This window comes from Mustela lutreola, chromosome 12, assembly GCF_030435805.1.
Source record: "Mustela lutreola isolate mMusLut2 chromosome 12, mMusLut2.pri, whole genome shotgun sequence".
NCBI classification, from domain to species: Eukaryota; Metazoa; Chordata; class Mammalia; order Carnivora; family Mustelidae; genus Mustela; species Mustela lutreola.
Genome location: NC_081301.1, coordinates 26,611,852 through 26,631,626, shown reverse-complemented (window position 1 = coordinate 26,631,626; position 19,775 = coordinate 26,611,852). Strand labels below are relative to the sequence as shown.

The 19,775-nt window shown below is 40.2% G+C and overlaps 1 protein-coding gene across 3 annotated transcripts in view; it reads left to right on the top strand.

The window, feature by feature from the left end:
• The window catches only part of SLC44A1 (solute carrier family 44 member 1), a 202,307-nt gene that overhangs the window by 114,916 nt on the left and 67,616 nt on the right, over positions 1-19,775 (top strand). For all 3 annotated transcript variants that reach the window (XM_059143509.1, XM_059143508.1, XM_059143510.1), the window contains exons 8-12: positions 10,063-10,202; positions 11,843-12,029; positions 13,272-13,437; positions 14,853-15,009; positions 15,723-15,806. In XM_059143509.1, the coding sequence (XP_058999492.1) occupies positions 10,063-10,202; positions 11,843-12,029; positions 13,272-13,437; positions 14,853-15,009; positions 15,723-15,806 (734 nt within the window). The remainder of the gene's footprint in view (positions 1-10,062; positions 10,203-11,842; positions 12,030-13,271; positions 13,438-14,852; positions 15,010-15,722; positions 15,807-19,775) is intronic.

Genomic DNA, 19,775 nt, shown 5'->3' with positions numbered 1-19,775 from the left:
GGAGATCATCCAGATACCCCACTCTGGTTATTTTAAATAATTTTCCTTTTGTAAGTCTTGTGAGTTCATTTACACACCATAAAAAGACTGGTGAGTGGATTACACTGACGTTAATTCACTAGGAGATCACTAAATGAGATAAAATGGTGAAGTCCTGGGCCGTTTGGAATAGAGCAAGTGGAGACATTTTTAAAAGGAGGCTAACATTTTTCTATCAGTATCAGTTTTGGGAAAAGAGCCCATAAGAAAAAGAAAACAACTGAGGCCCTGTTCTGCTTCTTTTTTATAATTTTTCTCTTGATGCTTTCAGTGTTCCCTGTCTGGTAGAGGAAGGGATCCTTTCCTTTGATCCTAAACCTTTTAATGGCCTGAATCCCCCATTCTAAGGTGTTGAAGTTCTTTCTGGTTGAGCTACTCCTGGTGGGATAATTGTGTGTGTATAAAATTTTTACTCATTCTGTTTTGTTTAATATTTTTGCTGACATTCTGTTTTGTTTAATATTTTTGCTTTACTATTTCTAATGAAACCTTCTGGGTTTTCTGTGTTTATTGTCTTTTCTGGAGAATAGTAATTCCCTCCCCTCCCAAATATAAATGATCTAACTACTTCCATGGTAGAAAATAGAAATATAAAAAGAGGAAAACGTTTTATTTTCCTATACCACCTCTTTTCTTTATTGTTTTTAATTTAATTTATTTATTTGAGAGAGCAGAGTGAGCAAGAACACAAGTTGGGGGGAGGGAAGGCAGAAGGAGAGGGAGAAGCAGGCTCCCTGCTGAGCATGGAGCACCGTGGATCTCAGGATCCTGGGATCATGACCTGAGCTGAAGATAGACAGTTAACCACCTGAGCCACCCAGGGGCCCCACTACCGCTTTAAAAGAAGTTTACTTTTGCCTCTAAAATCTTCACAGTTTCACCCCACCTTCCCTCAGTTTACCACTATTAGTGTTGAAATTCAGAACATATGTATATTATTTTTAAATAAATAAAGTGCCTTTTTTCAATGCATTTGTAAATGCTTTACCCAATGTGAAACTTTTTTAGTAGGGAGTTTGCTGCCATTACATTTATAATCCTGCCTGCTATGTTTGGTCTTACTGGTGTCATCTGTTTCATGTTTTCCTGAAGTGTGTGCTTTCTTATTTTGTTTTCCCCATCTTTGCTATATGAACTACGCTTTCACTGGTTATTTTCACCCTGTTTTAGAGGTATACATTTTATTTTTACTTCTACAATTGGTAACCCATATGTTTTCAGAAAATATTCTTCAATCTAGAATCCTATCATTATTAAAGGCTGAAATGAAAGGGTAGGTGTTGGGTTTCCCCGTACCTCCTTTAAATTCAGCATACACGTCTTCCTTAACAATCCTACTCCTCTCAGTCTGCTCCCATTTTAGCCATTAAAAATAATCTGAATTTTTGCTTTCAGGTTATTAAAGTTAAACTATTATTTGATATATTGTATCTTTTTTAAAGAATTTTTCCTTTGGCTTGAAATGTTTCATAATTACATTTATAAATTTATTTACATTCTTCTGTCCTAGTTTTAGTGCGAACTTCCGGTCTTCCATAAAACGTAACTCTTGAGTTCTTAATTTTGGTTCATCTTTGTTTTTAGTTCTTTATTTAGATTCAATTTAGTTAACATAGACTGTATTATTAGTTTCAGAGGTAGAATTTAGTGATTCACCAGTTGCATATAACACCCAGTGCCCTCCTTAATGCCAGTCACCCACTTACTCCATCCCCCACCCACCTTTCTCCAACAACCTTCAGTTTGTTTCCTAGAGTTCAGTATGTCTTGTGGTTTGCCTCCCTATTTTCATCTTACTTAATTTTTCCTTCCCTTCCCTGTGTTCATGTGTTTTGTTTCTTAAATTCCACATACAAGTGAAATCATATGTCTTTTATCTTTCTCTGACTGATTTATTTTGCTTAGCATAATACCCCGTAGTTCCATCCACGTCACTGAACCTGGCAAGATTTCATTCTTTTTTTTGTTGTTGTTAAAGATTATTTATTTATTTATTTGACAGAGAGACATCACAAGTAGGCAGAGAGAGAGAGAGGAGGAAGCAGGCTCCCTGCTGAGCAGAGAGCCTGATGCGGGACTCGATCCCAGAACCCTGAGATCATGACCTGAGCCGAAGGCAGTGGCTTAACCCACTGAGCCACCCAGGCGCCCAAGATTTCATTCTTTTTGATGGCTGCAAACCATTCCATTGTGTGTATATATACATACATCTTTATCCATTCCTCTCTCGATGGACTTCTGGGCTCTTTCCATAGTTTGTCTATTGCGGCATTGCTGTTATAAACATTGGGGTGCATTTGTCCCAGTTCATCTTTGTTCTTTTTTTTTTAAATTTCTTTTCAGTGTAACAGAGCTCATTGTTCATGCACCACACCCAGTGCTCCATGAAATACGTGCCCTCCATAATACCCACGACCTGGCACCCCCAACCTCCCACCTCCCGCCCCTTCAAAACCCTCAGATTGTTTTTCAGAATCCATAGTCTCTCATGGTTCATCTCCCCTTCCAATTTCCCTCAACTCCCTTCTCCTTTCCATCTCCCTGTGTCCTCCATGTTATTTATGCTTCACAAATAAGTGAAACCATATGATGATTGATTCTCTCTGCTTGACTTATTTCACTCAGCATAATCTCTTCCAGTCTTGTCCATGTTGCTACAAAAGTTGGGTATTCGTCCTTTCTAATGGAGGCATAATACTCCATAGTGTATACGGACCACATCTTCCTTATCTATTCATCCGTTGAAGGGCATCTTGGTTCTTTCCACAGTTTGGCGACCATGGCCATTGCTGCTGTAAGCATTGGGATACAGATGGCCCTTCTTTTCACTACATCTGTATCTTTGGGGTAAATACCCAGTAGTGCAATTGCAGGGTCATAGGGAAGCTCTATTTTTTATTTCTTTTTTTTTTTTTAAAGATTTTATTTATTTATTTGACAGACAAAGATCACAAATAAGCAGAGAGGGAGGCAGAGAGACACGGAGAAGCAGGCTCCCTGCTGAGCAGAGAGCCTGATGTGGGACTCGATCCCAGGACCTCACAGGTCATGGGATCATGACCTGAGCCAAAAGCAGAGGCTCTAACCCACTGAGCCACCCAGGCACCCCTATTTTTAATTTCTTAAGGAATCTCCACACTGTTCTCCAAAGTGGCTGCACCAACTTGCATTCCCACCAACAGTGGAAGAGGGTTCCCCTTTCTCCACATCCTCTCCAACACACGTTGTTTCCTGTCTTGCTAATTTTGGCCATTCTAACTGGTATAAGGTGGTATCTCAATGTGGTTTTAATTTGAATCTCCCTGATGGCTAGTGATAGCCATTTGTATGTCTTCATTGGAGAAGTGTCTGTTCATGTCTTCTGCCCATTTTTTGACATGATTATCTGTTTTGTGTGTGTTGAGTTTGAGAAGTTCTTTATAGATCCTGGATATCAACCTTTTATCAAATATCTTCTCCCATTCTGTGGGTTGCCTCTTTGTTTTATTGACTGTTTCCTTTGCTGTGCAGAAGCTTTTGATCTTGATGAAGTCCCAAAAGTTCATTTTCGCTTTTGTTTCCTTTGCCTTTGGAGACATATGTTGAAAGAAGTTACTGTGCTGATAGCTAAGAGGTTACTGCCTATGTTCTCCTCTAGGATTCTGATAGATTCCTGTCTCACGTTGAGGTCTTTTATCCATTTCGAGTTTATCTTTGTGTACGGTGTAAGAGAATGGTTGAGTTTCATTCTTCTACATATAGCTGTCCAATTTTCACAGCACCATTTATTGAAGAGACTATCTTTTTTCCACTGTATATTTTTTCCTGCTTTGTCGAAGATTATTTGACCATAGAGTTGAGGGTCCATATCTGGGCTCTTTACTCTGTTCCACTGGTCTATGTGTCTGTTTTTATGCTAGTACCATGCTGTCTTGGTGATCCCAGCTTTGTAGTAAAGCTTGAAATCAGGCAACATGATGCCCCCAATTTTGTTTTTGTTTTTCAACATTTCCTTAGCGATTCGGGGTCTCTTCTGATTCCATACAAATTTTTGGATTATTAGCTCCAGCTCTTTGAAGAATACCGGTGGAATTTTGATCAGAATGGCATTAAAAGTATAGATTACTCTAGGCAGTATAGACATTTTAACAATGTTTATTCTTCCGATCCAAGAGCATGGAATGCTCTGCCATCTTTTTGTGTCTTCTTCAATTTCTTTCATGAGTGTTCTGTAGTTCCTCGAGTACAGATCCTTTTAACTCTTTGGTTAGGTTTATTTCCAGGTGTCTTATGGTTCTTGGTGCTATAGTAAATGGAATCAATTCTCTTAATTTCCCTTTCTGTATTTTCATTGTTAGGGTATAAGAAAGCAACTGATTTCTGTACATTGACTTTGTATCCTACCACTTTACTGAATTGCTGTATGAGTTCTAGTAGTTTGGGGGTGGAGTCTTTTGGGTTTTCCATATAAAGAATCATGTCATCTGCAAAGAGAGAGAGTTTGACTTCTTCATTGCCAATTTGGATACCTTTTATATCTCTTTGTTGTCTGATTGCTGTTGCTAGGACTTCTAGTACTATCTTGAACAAGAGTGGTGAGAGTGGGCATCCTTGTGTTCCTGATCTCAACGGGAAGGCTGTGAGCTCTTTCCCATTGAGGATGATATTTGCTGTGCGTCTTTCATAAATAGATTTGATGAAGTTCAGGAATGTTCCCTCTATCCCCATACTTTGAAGTGGTTTTTTTGTTTGTTTTGTTTTTAAAGATTTTATTTGTTTATTTGACAGACAGAGATCACAAGTAGACAGAGGCAGGCAGAGAGAGAGAGAGGGAAGCTGGCTCCCTGCTGAGCAGAGAGCCTGATGCGGGACTCGATCCCAGGACCCCGAGATCATGACCTGAGCCGAAGGCAGCGGCCTAACCCACTGAGTCACCCAATCAGGAACGGATGCTGGATTTTGTCAAATGCTTTTTCTGCATCAATTGAGAGAACCATGTGGTTCTTCTCTCTTCTCTTACTGATTTGTTCTGTCACGTTGATTGATTTGAAAATGTTGAACCATCCTTGTAACACAGGGATGAATCCCACCTGGTCATGGTGGATAATCTTTTTAATGACGTGAATTTGAATTCATTTAACTTATTCATGAAGAACTTGTGGGTTCTATATTTTCTTAACTCTTGAGCATCTAAGATTATTAGCTCTGCCTTAACATGGGAATATTGAATCTGTTGCATATAAAATTCTCAGGAGGCAAAATGTTCTCTGGGTCTGTACTTTACTTTTTGGAGACCAGTCTAATTTTGTGCCTTTGCCCACCACCTGTTTCACTCACCTAGATGTGTCTCTGATTTTTAACTTATCCTTATAACTTAAAACTTCTGTCTGATTCTGAATCTTAACTAGGTTTGCCCATGATCTCTTTTTTGGGGTGGCGTGGGTGTGTCTTTTCAAACTTGAAAAGTTGTCTTATTTCTGTATTTGAGTACTGTTTCTGTGTCATTGGTTTTCCTCTTCACATCATTCTTCATTCTTCTCCTATTATCTTCTACATTATCATTTGAATCCTTTATCACTTTCTTTACACTCAGAAGGAGCTCTTCAAGTGTACCTTCCAGATCACTGATTTCGTTTTCCTCACTGTCACTTCTTTACTGGACCTCCTCACTTTGTTATTCCACTCCTTCCTTCGTCCAGCCACCTTTCTTTTTACTTTAGCGTGTGTCACCATCGTATCTAGTTTCTGTTTCTTGGTCACTTTGGGCTGCTGTGACAAACTACCATCGACTGGATGCCTTATCAACAACAAACGTTTACTTCTTACAGTTCTGCAGGATCAAAAGGCCAAAGCCAAGGTGCCAGCAGCTTCGTTTATCCGGTGAGGGCTGGGTTCCTGCATCCAGCCATCATCTTGATATTTTCTCACATGGTGCAAGTGGGGAGGAGTTCTCTGACAGCTGTGCTATAAGGGCACTGATCTCATTCATGAGGGCTTCACCCTCATGATGTCATCATCTTCCAAAGACCAACCTTTAAATACCATCTTATTAAGAACGAGGACTTGAGTATATGAGTTTTAGGGGGTCACAAACATTCAGTTTATAGCAAATGGATCATTTTTATAAAAAACTAAATCTGAATTCCAGCTCTGCCACTTAACTAGGTGTGTGATAATTGGCACGTTATTTAACTTTCCTGAATTTCAATTTTATTACTTAAAAAGTGGGACTTTTAATATTTGCTTAATAGCATTGTGTTGCTTCAATTTGTTCGCGTTGGTTTTGCACTTCCTAACACAAATTTACATGTTTAATAAGTGGTATCTTCTGTGGCTGTGATGAACGGTATCCTCCTTGATGTTTCCTTTATTATCTCGTTCTGTTTTCTGTTTTTATTCTGTCTTTATTTCTCATTTCTTTTTTTCTTTCTCTCATAATGTTTTTAAAGATTTAAAAAAATTTTTTTTAAGATTTTATTTATTTATTTGATAGACAGAGATCACAAGCAAGCAGAGAGGCAGGCAGATAGAGAGAGAGTAAGGGGAAGCAAGCTCTCCACTGAGCAGAGAGCCTGATGCGGGGCTCTGTCCCAGGACCCTGGGATCATGACCTGAGCTGAAGGCAGAGGCTTTTTTTTTTTTACTATTCTCTCCCATTTTTTAAATTTATTTATTTTCAGAAAAACAGTACTCATTATTTTTTCACCACACCCAGTGCTCCATGCAATCCGTGCCCTCTATAATACCCACCACCTGGTACCCCAACCTCCCATCCCCTCGCCACTTCAAACCCCTCAGATTGTTTTTCAGAGTCCATAGTCTCTCATGATTCACCTCCCCTTCCAATTTACCCCAGCTCCCTTCTCCTCTCTAACACCCCTTGTGCTCCATGGTATTTGTTATGATCCGCAAATAAGTGAAACCATATGATAATTGACTCTCTTCTGCTTGACTTATTTCACTCAGCATAATCTCTTCCAGTCCCGTCCATGTTGCTACAAAAGTTGGGTATTCGTCCTTTCTGATGGAGGCATAATACTCCATAGTGTATATGGACCACATCTTCCTTATCCATTTGTCCGTTGAAGGGCATCTTGGTTCTTTCCATAGTTTGGCAACCGTGGCCATTGCTGCTATAAACATTGGGGTACAGATGGCCCTTCTTTTCACAACATCTGTATCTTTGGGGTAAATACCCAGGAGTGCAATGGCAGGGTCATAGGGAAGTTCTGTTTTTAATTTCTTGAGGAATCTCCACACTGTTCTCCAAAGAGGCTGCACCAACTTGCATTCCCATCAACAGTGGAAGAGGGTTCCCCTTTCTCCACATCCTCTCCAACACATGTGGTTTCCTGTTTTGTTAATTTTGGCCATTCTAACTGGTGTAAGGTGGTATCTCAATGTGGTTTTAATTTGAATCTCCCTGAGGGCTAGTGATGATGAACATTTTTTCATGTGTCTGATAGCCATTTGTATGTCTTGATTGGAGAAGTGTCTGTTCATATCTTCTTCCCATTTTTTGATATGTTTACCTGTTTTGTGTGTGTTGAGTTTGAGGAGTTCACTATAGATCCTGGATATGAACCTTTTGTCTGTACTGTCATTTGCAAATATCTTCTCCCATTCTGCGGGTTGCCTCTTTGTTTTTTTGACTGTTTCCTTTGCTGTGCAGAAGCTTTTGATTTTGATGAAGTCCCAAAAGTTCATCTTCGCTTTTGTTTCCTTTGCCTTTGGAGACATACCTTGAAAGAAGTTGCTATGGCTGTGATATCGAAGAGATTACTGCCTATGTTCTCCTCTAGGAGTCTGATGGATTCGCTGGGAAAACTGGACAGCTATATGTAGAAGAATGAAACTCGACCATTCTCTTATAGCGTACACAAAGATTAACTCAAAATGGATAAAAGACCTCAACGTGAGACAGGAATCCATCAGACTCCTAGTGAAGGCAGAGGCTTTAACCCACTGAGCCACCCAGGCACCCAAGATTGTAAAAATTTTTCAGTAATCTCTACACCTAACGTGGGGCTCAAACTCACAACCCCAAGATTGAGAGTTACACGCTCTACCAACTGAGCCAGCCAGGCAGCCGTTTCCCTCATAACTTCTATTCCTATTTGTAGAGAACATATTTTACTCCATTTTTTGAGGCTATGACAGTTTTCTTTAAGATTTCAACATGGAAGGGCGCCTGGGTGGCTCAGGTGGTTAAGCGTCTGCCTTTGGCTCAGGTCATGACCGGGATTCTTAGATCAAGTCCCACATTGGGCTGCCTGCTTCTCCCTCTGCCTGCCACTCTCCCTGCTTGTGCTGTCTCTCTCTCTTTCTCTCTCCCTGTGTTTCCAGTAAATAAATAAAAGCTTTGAAAAAAATAAAAATAAAAAAGATTTCAAAATGGAAGTACTTCCCTTTTTCAAATGTTTTTCATAGGCTCATGGTGGTTTTAAATTTGTTTATTCATCTTCAATGGAAAAAAAATTCGTGCTCACTGTTTGCCACCAGGCAGGGGTGGCATTTCCCTTTGACACTATTCACTGTTTACTTGAGTGCAGGTGGGGATCAGGTTGATTTGAATATCTCTGAGCCCAGTTTCTCCTCGCCCAGGCATTTATCTTGTCTGCTTACATATACACATCTTTATTCTGAATCTTCCATTTCCTTGCTGTAGCCTACAAGGCCTTCCACTAGGATCTGGTCCTAGAGCCCCTCTGCCCACAGCTTTTACCCTCTGCTCCTTGCTTGTTGCTTAGCCATGGTGGCCTCTTTTCTCTCCTGCCAGGCGGGTGTCCCACCTCGGCATCTTAGAATTTGCTATTACCTTTGCCTGCAACAGCCTTTTCTTAGATAGTTTTATAGATTGCTTTTGGCCTGTCTTTGATTCTTTTGCTCAGATACCAACTCACCAGTGAGACCTTGCTTACCCATCTTGTTACAATGCTTTCCCAACCCTAGCACTTTCTATCCTTATTAAGAGGTTACATTTTTCTTTAGACGTCATATACTCTATTTTTACGTAATTCCTTTTATGTTTTGTTTCCTTATGACTATATAAGCTCCATGAGGGGACTTTCCTTATGACTATATAAGCTCCATGCGGACTTAGTTTTGTTCACAGCTCTGTCCCCAGCACCTAGCACAGTCGATGCTCTGGGCACTCAGAATGAAGGTGTCTGATACAGTGTTCATGTGGTGGCGAGTTTGCCCCCCTCTACAGTTTACCTCTAGTGATCTCTGAACCAGTGACAGGAAGAAAAACTCCCATCCCTAGCATACACCGCTAGCAAGCTATCAGAGATCTCCTATCTTTGTTCCTGCTTTTGGTGGGAATTACTCCTTTCATCTTCATTTGCTCATTGTACAAATACTGTATCCACTGCATGACTGTTTCCACAGGAGGCACTGGGGTTACTGTGATAGCACAACAAAGAGGATCTTTCCTTTCCTCAGTCCTCAGCTTCATTACTGATTTCTGTGACCCTTACTTGCTTCCTACAATCTCCTCAGGTCCCAACAGGCTCTGACTCTCTCTTCATGATCACTTCCTCTCAGGGATACCTGTCTTTGCTGGCTCTCTCTGAACTTCAGTGTCAATAATAAATATGGCTGGGCACGTGGGTGGCTCAGTTGGTTAAGTGCTGCCTTCGGCTCGGGTCATGATCCCAAGGTCCTAGGATCAAGTCCCACATCAGGCTCCCTACTCCACAGAGAGCCTGCTTCTCCCTCTCCCTCTGCCTGCTGCTCTGCCTACTTGTGCTTTTTCTCTGTCTGTCAAATAAATAAAATCTTTAAAAAATAATAAATATGGCTGAAGGACATTTATTTGATACACTGGAATATGTCTAAGACCTAGTGTGAACGATGAGAAAGGAGTAATTGGAGCTCCCCTTATGTCCGCAAAAAGTTACAGCCATGCACCACCACCACCACCCCTGCCAAATGGATTGTTGCTGTATCAGTCCCACAGTGATGTGTAGGAAAGGGCAGATTTATGTTATGCATTTTCTCGTGCTACTTATTTCCAAAACAATTGGTTTTTGAACCCAGGTGGCACAGGGGTACTGTGGTGGCTGTATGCAAAGCAAAGAAGGTCTCCCAAAGAAACCGTGATTCCTGAGCAGCTTCAAATAGCTGAAGACAATCTTCGGGCCCTCCTCATCTATGCCATTTCAGCCACAGTGTTCACAGTGAGTATGGGCTTGGGTGGACCTTTCAGGTTTACGTTTTTCTTTACAGGGATCGTGAATGGAGCAGAAACTCACCTCTAGCTATTGCATGCCTAACCCTGACCTCCGTGAGAGAAAATCTCTGTCCCACGGTGTGGAACACTAAAAAGTGTTCAGAAGGCTCCCCTATTTGATGAGTGTTATTTGATGCAACCTTTTATTCTGCACTGCCTGCCTGTTGAGAGAGGAGTTTCGCCTAGAATATTTACATTATCATAAGAACATGTTATCTTACTGTCATAATAGAATTCCTTTTTTAAAAATATTTATTTATTTATTTATTTGAGAGAGACAGAGATGGCAAGAGAGAAAACAAGTGGGGACAAGATGGAGAAGCAGGCTCCCCCTACTGAGCAAGGAGCCCAATGAGGGGTTTGATCCCAGGACCCTGGGATCATCACCTGGGCCCAAGGCAGCCGCTTAACCAACTGAGCCACCCCGGCGGCCCTAAAAATAGTTTTTTTTCCTAAAGTATGTAAAGAAACACACCACTTCATATCATTTCTCTTACTTGTTCACTAATTATTTTCCCGTTTTTGCCTTTTCAACTTTTAACAACATTATTCCAAGTCGGTGAGCCCTGCTGGCTAGGCACTCTACAGTAGATTACCAATGAACATGTGGTTAAATAATCTGTACTCATATCTTCGGTTCATCTTCTCCTCGGTGAAAAAAGGAAAAAAAAAATCTCAGACCAATCCCAAGCTTTTAATTGAGGTTTAAAAATTAAATAAGCCGGGGCGCCTGGGTGGCTCAGTGGGTTAAAGCCTCTGCCTTTGGCTCAGGTCATGATCCCAGGGTCCTGGGATTGAGCCCTGCACTGGGCTTTCTGCTCCGCAGGGAGCCTGCTTCCTCCTCTCTCTCTCTCTGCCTGCCTTTCTGCCTACTTGTGATCTCTCTCTGTCAAATAAAAAAAATTTTTAAAAATTAAAATAAATAAAAATTTAAAAAGCCACACAAAACCATTTGTCCCAAAAGGTATCTATTTGTTACTATTATCTAAATATGTATTAATCATCTTTAAGTACAATTCTTCTTCTTCTTCTTCTTCTTCTTCTTCTTCTTCTTCTTCTTCTTCTTCTTTTTTTTTTAATTTAAAGTATCCTTCACCCATCCTCACCCAGGGCGGGGTGAGGGTGTGCAGGGCAGGAAATCTGACATCGACCCTGCTGTCTAGGGGCTCTTGATCCAATAAAGGAGGTGAGGTACAAATATGGCCTCTGATTTTGTAATCAGGGTGTATTGTCTTCTCCCCTGTTTTCAGAGTGACAGGTGTGTATCTATCCAGATAAATTCAGAGCCTCATCCCGACTGACAAACAGCTCATTTTGATTCATAATGAGTAGAAAAGTAAAGTAGGAGAATTTTAGGACTTATTAATTGAGAAATCCTTTTATGTTTAGTTTTAAGGATGTTTTCAGTGTACAAACGAGAGCGCTAAGTGCCACAAGACTGATAAAGTATTTTGGGGATTCAGAGAATAATAGTCCTAACCCCATTTGAAAGGAAGGGTTATGTTAAAAATGTCCGCCATTGTTCGGTTCCTGTGTTTCCTGCCCAAGACGCTAACGGGAGCCTTTCTCTGCCTTCTCTGGACACAGGTTATCTTGTTCCTGATCATGCTGGTCATGCGCAAGCGCGTTGCTCTCACCATCGCCCTGTTCCACGTGGCTGGCAAGGTCTTCATTCACTTGCCGCTGCTAGTCTTCCAACCCTTTTGGACTTTCTTTGCTCTTGTCTTATTTTGGGCATACTGGATCATGACACTTCTTTTTCTTGGCACCGCTGGTAAGAAGACCTGCTGCTTCTTTCTCTCAGTGATGAATCTGATTCGTGTTAAATTATTTTAAAACTTAAGGTATAATTCTCAGACATTTATGACTGAGGTCTGATCGCCCTCAGAACTACTAGTGGTCACAGCTCTTCACCAACCCATTCCCTGTGTGTGGTTTTTAGATCATCCTAGCAGAGTGGGTCTAAACCAGGTCATGGCTTTGAAGTACACTCCAAAACTGATTCAGACATTTGGATTCATTCTCAAACAGATTGAATGCAGGGTGGCTGTGGGGTTGCCTTAAATCCAGTTACAGCCAAAGATTAGCTTGCTTCCTTGGGATTTTCTAGTTTGCAAAAGATCTGAACCTAAGTAGAGTTCCTTGTGATGATACCATTCATAGTTAGAGTCTCAGACTTGCTTACAACCACACTTCATATCAAAAGTGACTCCTAGGGTTAAGGGGATAGGAGAAGAATAAATGAAACAAGATGGGATTGGGAGGGAGACAAACCATAAGTGACTCTTAATCTCACAAAACAAACTGAGGGTTGCTGGGGGAAGGGGGGTTGGGAGAATGGGGGTGGGGTTATGAACATTGGGGAGGGTATGTGCTATGGTGAGTGCTGTGAAGTATGTAAACCTGATGATTCACAGACCTGTACCCGTGGGGATAAAAATAAATTACATGTTTATAAAAAATTAAAAAATAAAATTAAAAAAAAATACCCCTAAATGGAATTAATGGTGAGGAGTGGCATAAGTATTGTAGGCTTGTATGTGAACTCTCTGGCCATTTAGCAACATTCACCAATTGAAAATAATATGAATTTCCATCCATTGCTAATGATTTAGGTATATAATTATTGGATGAGTCATAAATAGCTCTGAAAAAAAAAATGAAAGTGTTTGAAAATTCATGCCTAAATTAACCGGTGTGGTAAGGACTGTATTCAAATAGAAGACCTTTTAAAAACTATATGATGCCTTTGGGGAAAACAAAATGCTTCATTGTACAATGTCTGGCTTCACAGCTTTTCAAGTGATAATTATTTTTGTCTCCTAATTCAGTAGCACTGTGATCATAAAGTCATAAAGTCAGTAGTTTGGGGGAAAGTGAGGGGGGCGCATTAGAGGGGTGGAGGGGGTGGGAGGGGGCTGTCGTTGGGAATTAGATTAATGCCTTACATTGAATAGCCCTATTGCTTAGCTTGTGCTGTATGTGTTTCTCTTTTCCTTCCTTGATATTCTCCTAGGCAGTGCTGTTCAGAATGAGCAAGGCTTTGTGGAGTTCAGAGTTTCTGGGCCTCTGCAGTACATGTGGTGGTTCCATGCAGTGGGCCTGATATGGATCAGCGAATTCATCCTGGCCTGTCAGCAGATGACTGTGGCGGGGGCCGTGGTAACATACTATTTTACTAGGTGAGAATTTATACTCGTCAGAAAACTTAAGATCATCTAAGGGATTGTGTCTGAAGGACACAGAGGTGAGGCTGTAAGAGTTTCATGTCTTTTCTTCTTTTTTTAAAAAAATTTTTTTAATTTTTTAAAATTAATTTAATTTTAATTTAATTTTTTAATTTTTTTTTAAACTTATTTGACAGAGAGAGACACAGTGAGAGTGGGAACACAAGCAGGGGGAGTGGGGGAGGGAGAAGTAGGCTTCCCACAGAGCAGAGATCCTGATGTGGGGCTCGATCTCAAGACCCTGGGATTATGACCTGATCCAGAGGCAGATGCCTAACGACTGAGTCACCCAGCCATGCCAAGTTTCATGTCTTTAAAAAGCAGTTGGAAGTGAATATGACAAAATGTTATACCTGATAATTCTGGGCAGTAGGAACATGGGAGCTTATTACTTTAATCTTTATACTTTTCTTTAAGTTCCTCAAAAAAATTAATCAGAACAGCAAGTCATGATATCACTGCAATTATATTTAGCAGAAGAATAAATCTTATACCGTCTTTTGTTCTTTTTCTATTGGGGCCCCTGGGTGGTGGAGTCAGTGAAACCTCTGACTCTTGGTTTTGGCTCAGGTCACAATCTCGTGGTCGTGAGATGGAGCCCCACGTTACGTGGAATCTGCCTAAGATTCTCACTCCTTCTTTCTTCCTCTGTTGTTCACATTTGTGCTCTCACTCTAAAATAAATAATCTTAAAAAAAAAAAAAAAAAAACTTAAAGGTCCGTCAAAGGATAACATGCCTTTTTAATTTGTTTGGATCACAATAAGTATTGTGACTCCCTTTCCTAACTTCAGAGCTGAATATAAGTTGTAGGCCTTACAATTTTCTATTACAATGAGGTACCAGGTCTAGATTGAACATCTTTTTTTTTTTTTTTTTTAAGATTTATGTATTTATTTGGGAGAAAGAGAGCAGGTAGGGAGGAGCAGAGGGAGAGAGAGTCTTAAGCAGATTCCACATGAGCATGGAACCAACATGTGGCTTGATTCACGACCTTTGAGATGAGGACTCGAGCTGAAACCAAGATCTAGACGCCTAACCGACTGTTACCCTAAACATTTTTTTTAAGTTCCATTTTTTGGTTGTACATTTAATTCCGTAAGTATTTATGAGGAAAAGCTTTCAAAGCACAGTTTCATTTTACTTTAAGTCTTAAGAGCCTAAGAACCCCATTAAACTACCATAGAGAAATGAAGCATTAATTTTATTTGGTACATCAGTAGCATCTGTATTAGCTATATATTTCTTTGCCATTTTGCCACAAAGCTAGAATTTTTTTTAGATGAACTGATTTTTTCACTTCATTGGGCTTAAAACCATTCCTGTACTTAGGCTTTGTTTTAACTGTCTTTTTGGTTACTTTTTAAATAGGGATAAAAGGAATTTGCCATTTACACCTATTTTGGCATCAGTGAATCGCCTTATTCGTTATCACCTGGGTACGGTGGCAAAAGGATCTTTCATTATCACGTTAGTCAAAATTCCACGAATGATCCTTATGTACATGCACAGTCAGCTCAAAGGAAAGGTAAGAAGAGAAAACATTTTTGGGCTTTCTGTGGTTGTCGCATTCCAGACCTCAGCTCTGCATGTGGTAAAGCTCCCAGTGATGTTAAGTCCATAGCTGTGAATGTTTTCTTCAAAATCCCTGCAAACAGAATCCAGCCCTTCTGCCTTATCCCCTATTCTTGCTCTCTATATGCTCTGGCAAAACCATCATATCACTGGTTTGGCAAAGTACCCCTTGCTTCTCTTCCTCTATGTTGACTCACACCCTCCTCCTTGGAGCCTGCTCCCTGTCCCTGACTATGGAGATAACATGCATTTCAACACAGGTTGGCTCACATGACACATCTTCCCAGAAGCCTTCCCTGATTACTCCTCCTCTTTGATGATGTCATCTCTGTGTTCCACTCTCATCACACTAGGATCTACTGCATATTCTGATTCTAACCTTTTTTTATATTTAGCATTTTTTTTCTTCTACAGTAGTATAAGTTCCTTTCTGGTCTGAGATACCTTACTCTATCTTATATGCAGTAGGTACTAAATAGCTGTTGAATTAAATTAAAACTAATTCAGCTATTACATTTTGAGGGAAAAGAGGGTGTGGGTGTAGAGGCCTTGAAACATAGGTTTTGATTTTTTTTAACTTTTATTTATTTTTCTAACATTTGGAATTTTCGGTATGATCATCTGATTCTTTGGTTTTTAATTATTTCAAATTTTTGTCCTTCCCAGGAAAATGCTTGTGCTCGATGTGTGCTGAAATCTTGCATTTGTTGCCTTTGGTGTCTTGAAAAGTGCCTAAATTATCTAAATCAGGTAAAAGATTTTAAAAAATCAGTCTAACATTCACTTTTAAAGACAGGTTCATCGTTTCTTCTTCCAAGATAAAATAATTGAGCTTACTTGAAAGATTTTATGTATTTCCCATGTTTTGGTATATTGTAGCGTGTTCAGGTATATCTATTTCTATCATATTCTTTTTTTTTTTTTTTAAGATTTTATTTATTTATTTGAGAGAGAGAGCTGCGCACTTGCGCATAAGCAGGGGGGAAGGGCAGAGGAAGAAGCCGGTTTCCGGCCAAGCTGGGAGCCCAATGTGGGGCTCAATCCCAGGATACTGGGATCATGATCTGAGCTGAAGGTGGACACTTAATCAACTAAGCCACCCAGGTGCTCCTATCATAGTCTTATTTTTAAAAGTGATAAATATTCTTACCAAGGCTTATTATTACTAATTATAATATAAGGATAAAATATCATTAGGGTTCATCTTTAAGGAAAAACATTTATCTTTTATCCCTTAATTAACATCCTTTCATCTTTGATTTTCCCTAAGAACCTGTCTACTCTAGCTGGATTTCTTTAATTCTTCTTTTAAATACTGTTTGAGGGGTATCTGGCTGGCTCATTCCATAGAGCATATGACGCTTAATCTCAGGGTTGTGAGTTCACGCCCCATGCTGGGTACGGAGCCTACTTTTTTTAAATGAATGAATGAATGAATGTTGTTTGAAAGCTTTAATTTAATGAAAAGTCACTGTGACACTTAAACTCTTTTTTTCCCTGCAGTTCTTTTTTTTTTTTTTTAAGTTTTTATTTATTTATGACAGATCACAAATAGCCAGAGAGAGAAGCGGGGGGGGGGGGGCAGGCTCCCTGCTGAGCAGAGAGTCCAATGCGGGGCTCAATCCCAGGACCCTGAGATCATGACCTGAGCTGAAGGCAGAGGCTTAACCCACTGAGCCAGCCAGGCATCCCGTCCTTCAGTTCTACTATTGTTCAAGACTAGTGTGCTCTCTATCCTGATACTTTTTGGCAGGAGAAATCCAGCTGCTTAAAGACTGTAATACTAGCCTGGGAAATATTGTCAGAGGAATGCTATCATTTCCTGGGTCAAATGGAAGAACTGGTATTACAGAATAACTGTTCTTAGGGAGCAGCTTGTTCCTCTGTCTTGCTGTGCCTGGGCACACAGGACTTGCCGGGACTCACTCTTCCCATCTTCTTCATTTTTTTTTTTTTAACCACTTCTCTCCATTTCTTGAAAATCAATTGTGATGTGCCAATACCCTCTTTTAATAGACTAAAGATAGAAATGGACTTTCTCACCATTTATGACTAAGTGATTCAGGAGTAGCAATGTGTTTTCCATTCACTCAAGGGTAGTCCGAGGACGGTAGTCCTTGCGGTGGTTAGCGTTCCTGGAGTTTGCTTTATTGGATTTCTGTGGTTAATATGAAGAAGGAGGCACGACATTTCATTAGCAAAATAAATTCTTGTAGATTGTAATACTGTATGGATGTAAAGTGTTTGGAAGGTCGTTATTAAAAATAATTAGTATCAACCACAGCAATTTGAAAAATTACATTCCTTAAAATTCAGTTTAGGACCAAGTCATCCTTATCAAAAAGTTGATGGATGCACTAAAAATAATCATCATTACATTTCGTACCCATCACTAAATAGCTCATCCGCAGAGAGAGATGCTAAACCCACCTCTCCATTCTCAATTTCTACCACCTTCCCACAGGAACCTTTTGCTCTCGCAATTAACCAAACATGCCTGGAATGACTTCCTTCCAACGCTTGGCTAACTCCTTCCAATCCTTAATGATTCTGCCTGAGTGTCACCTCAAAGCAGTCTTCTCTCAGTCCCTGCCAATTTTTCACAACACGGGTTCATACCTCTACTATGAAAACACTGAAAACAGTGTATGGGAATTGTCTGTTTATATATTTATCTCCACATTTAGACCTTTAGCTCCTCAAAGACAGGGATCTTAGTTTTGTCTCTCCAGAGACTATCACAGTGCTTGGTATAGAGTAAGTGGTCTTTAAATGTTTTCTGAGTGAGGGGCGCCTGAGTGGTTCATTCTGTTAAGCGTCTGCCTTCGGCTCAGGTCATGATCCCAGGGTCCTGGGATTGACTACTGCATTGGGCTCCCTGCTCGGTGGGGAGTTTTGTTTCTCCCTCTCTCTGCCCCTTTCCCTGCTCATGCCCTCTCTCTCTCTCAAATAGATAACATCTTTTTAAAAGATAAATGTTTTCAGGGTGCCTGGGTGACTCAGTGGGTTAAGCCTCTGCCTTCGGCTCAGGTCATGATCTCAGGGTCCTGGGATCGAGTCCTGCGTCAGGCTCTCTCCTCAGCAGGGAGCCTGCTTCCCCCCTTCTTTCTCTGCCTGCCTCTCTGCCTACTTGTGATCTCTGTCTGTCAAATAAATAAATAAAATCTTAAAAAAAAAAAAAAAAGAAGAAAAATAAATGTTTTCTGGATGAGTTGTTAATCAGTGAATATTTGGATTTTAAAGACTAACAGACAAAAAGACTAACAGTCAAAACCAAAAGAAAGTGTTTCAAAAAGGAGATGTGCAGTTTTACTGAAGGAAGAGAACAAATCAAATGATGGTAAGATGCTTAGTAACCAGGTGAAAAAATCCAAAATTTCAGCTCATCCCAAGATGAACATGAATCAGCAATTTAGTGCAGTCCTGAGTTGTATATCCAAACTTCAGATTGGTCTTTCTTTGTACAGGTTTTGTGCATTTTGGATCTTCATTGTTTGAAGATACAAGGGAAGCAGTAACATAGTAATAAATGAGTGAAGGTTTCAGGAGAGTAATTAATACTTAGGTCTGTTTGGGAATACGAAATGCTGCCCTCTGGGGACTGATTACCAGCTGCTTCCTGTTTTGCCCAGGAATTTCACTTGAAGTGAGGTCAACAGATTGAAGACATTGGAACACTTCCTAGCATGAGAGGTTAAGCCTAAATACCAGTTGCCGGTGGAATTCTTTTAATCCTTGTTCCTGTGAAATGTTTCAGAGCTGGGTGGGCACCCATCCATTTAAAGTATTTAAGGTGACAGGAATCATGGCAGTACTGAATAGATGAGCTCTAAAGACTTGTCTAAAATTTGGAAAAAAAAAAAAAAAGCAATAAGGTCCAAGAGTATGATCTGCTGGTGTCTGAAGGGGCGTTCTTCTCAGCGCTGCTGCATACATTTGGCAGTTCTGAGATTAGTGCTCTGCTAGAGATCAAGCCAGAGCTGGCACCAAGATAACAGGAGGCTCATACCTTTCCTTTCCTCTCTGGTGTTTATCACCGCTTTCTGAAAATGAAGTTCCTTTTTCCCCATACACATTGGATTGAATCCATACTTTTATAGCCTTGTTGGAAAAGGCACAGTTGATAATTGGGGGAAGATACAGTGGAGAGAGCCCAGATATTGCAGATGTGTTTCAATCCCAACAGTTTAGCTCTTTGGCAAGCTCAATGCAACCTCTGAGTCTCTGTTTCCTTCTTCAGGGAGTAGAGAAAAATATACCTGTCCTCATAAGCTTTAGGTAAGGATGAAATATAATGCAGATAAGTCAACTCTTACAGTGCCTGGCTCCTGATCATCACCTAGTAAATGTTATCGCTCCCCCTCCATTTTATTGTTTTATAAAGAACTCTCAGTGTTTTACTCTAAGATAAGAGAGCTCTGGCAAAGATAAAACAAGAGGTATTTCCAAAGATGTATCTATTTTCTTTAAAAGTCAATAGAATGTAAAATACTGAAGAGTTTGGAAAACCAAGACAAAACAAAACATCACCCATGATCTGACCGCGGTAACATAAGTTACCTTCATTGAAATACTGTTAGCTTCGAGAAAAACTTTCTAAGACTTTACTTCAGTGCAGTAAACATTACTTACAGACTGTCTTATCAGTCTATACACATCATCTGTAAAATGGTGATAATAATAGCACCTATAGTGCCCATGACCGTGAGGATGCAGAGA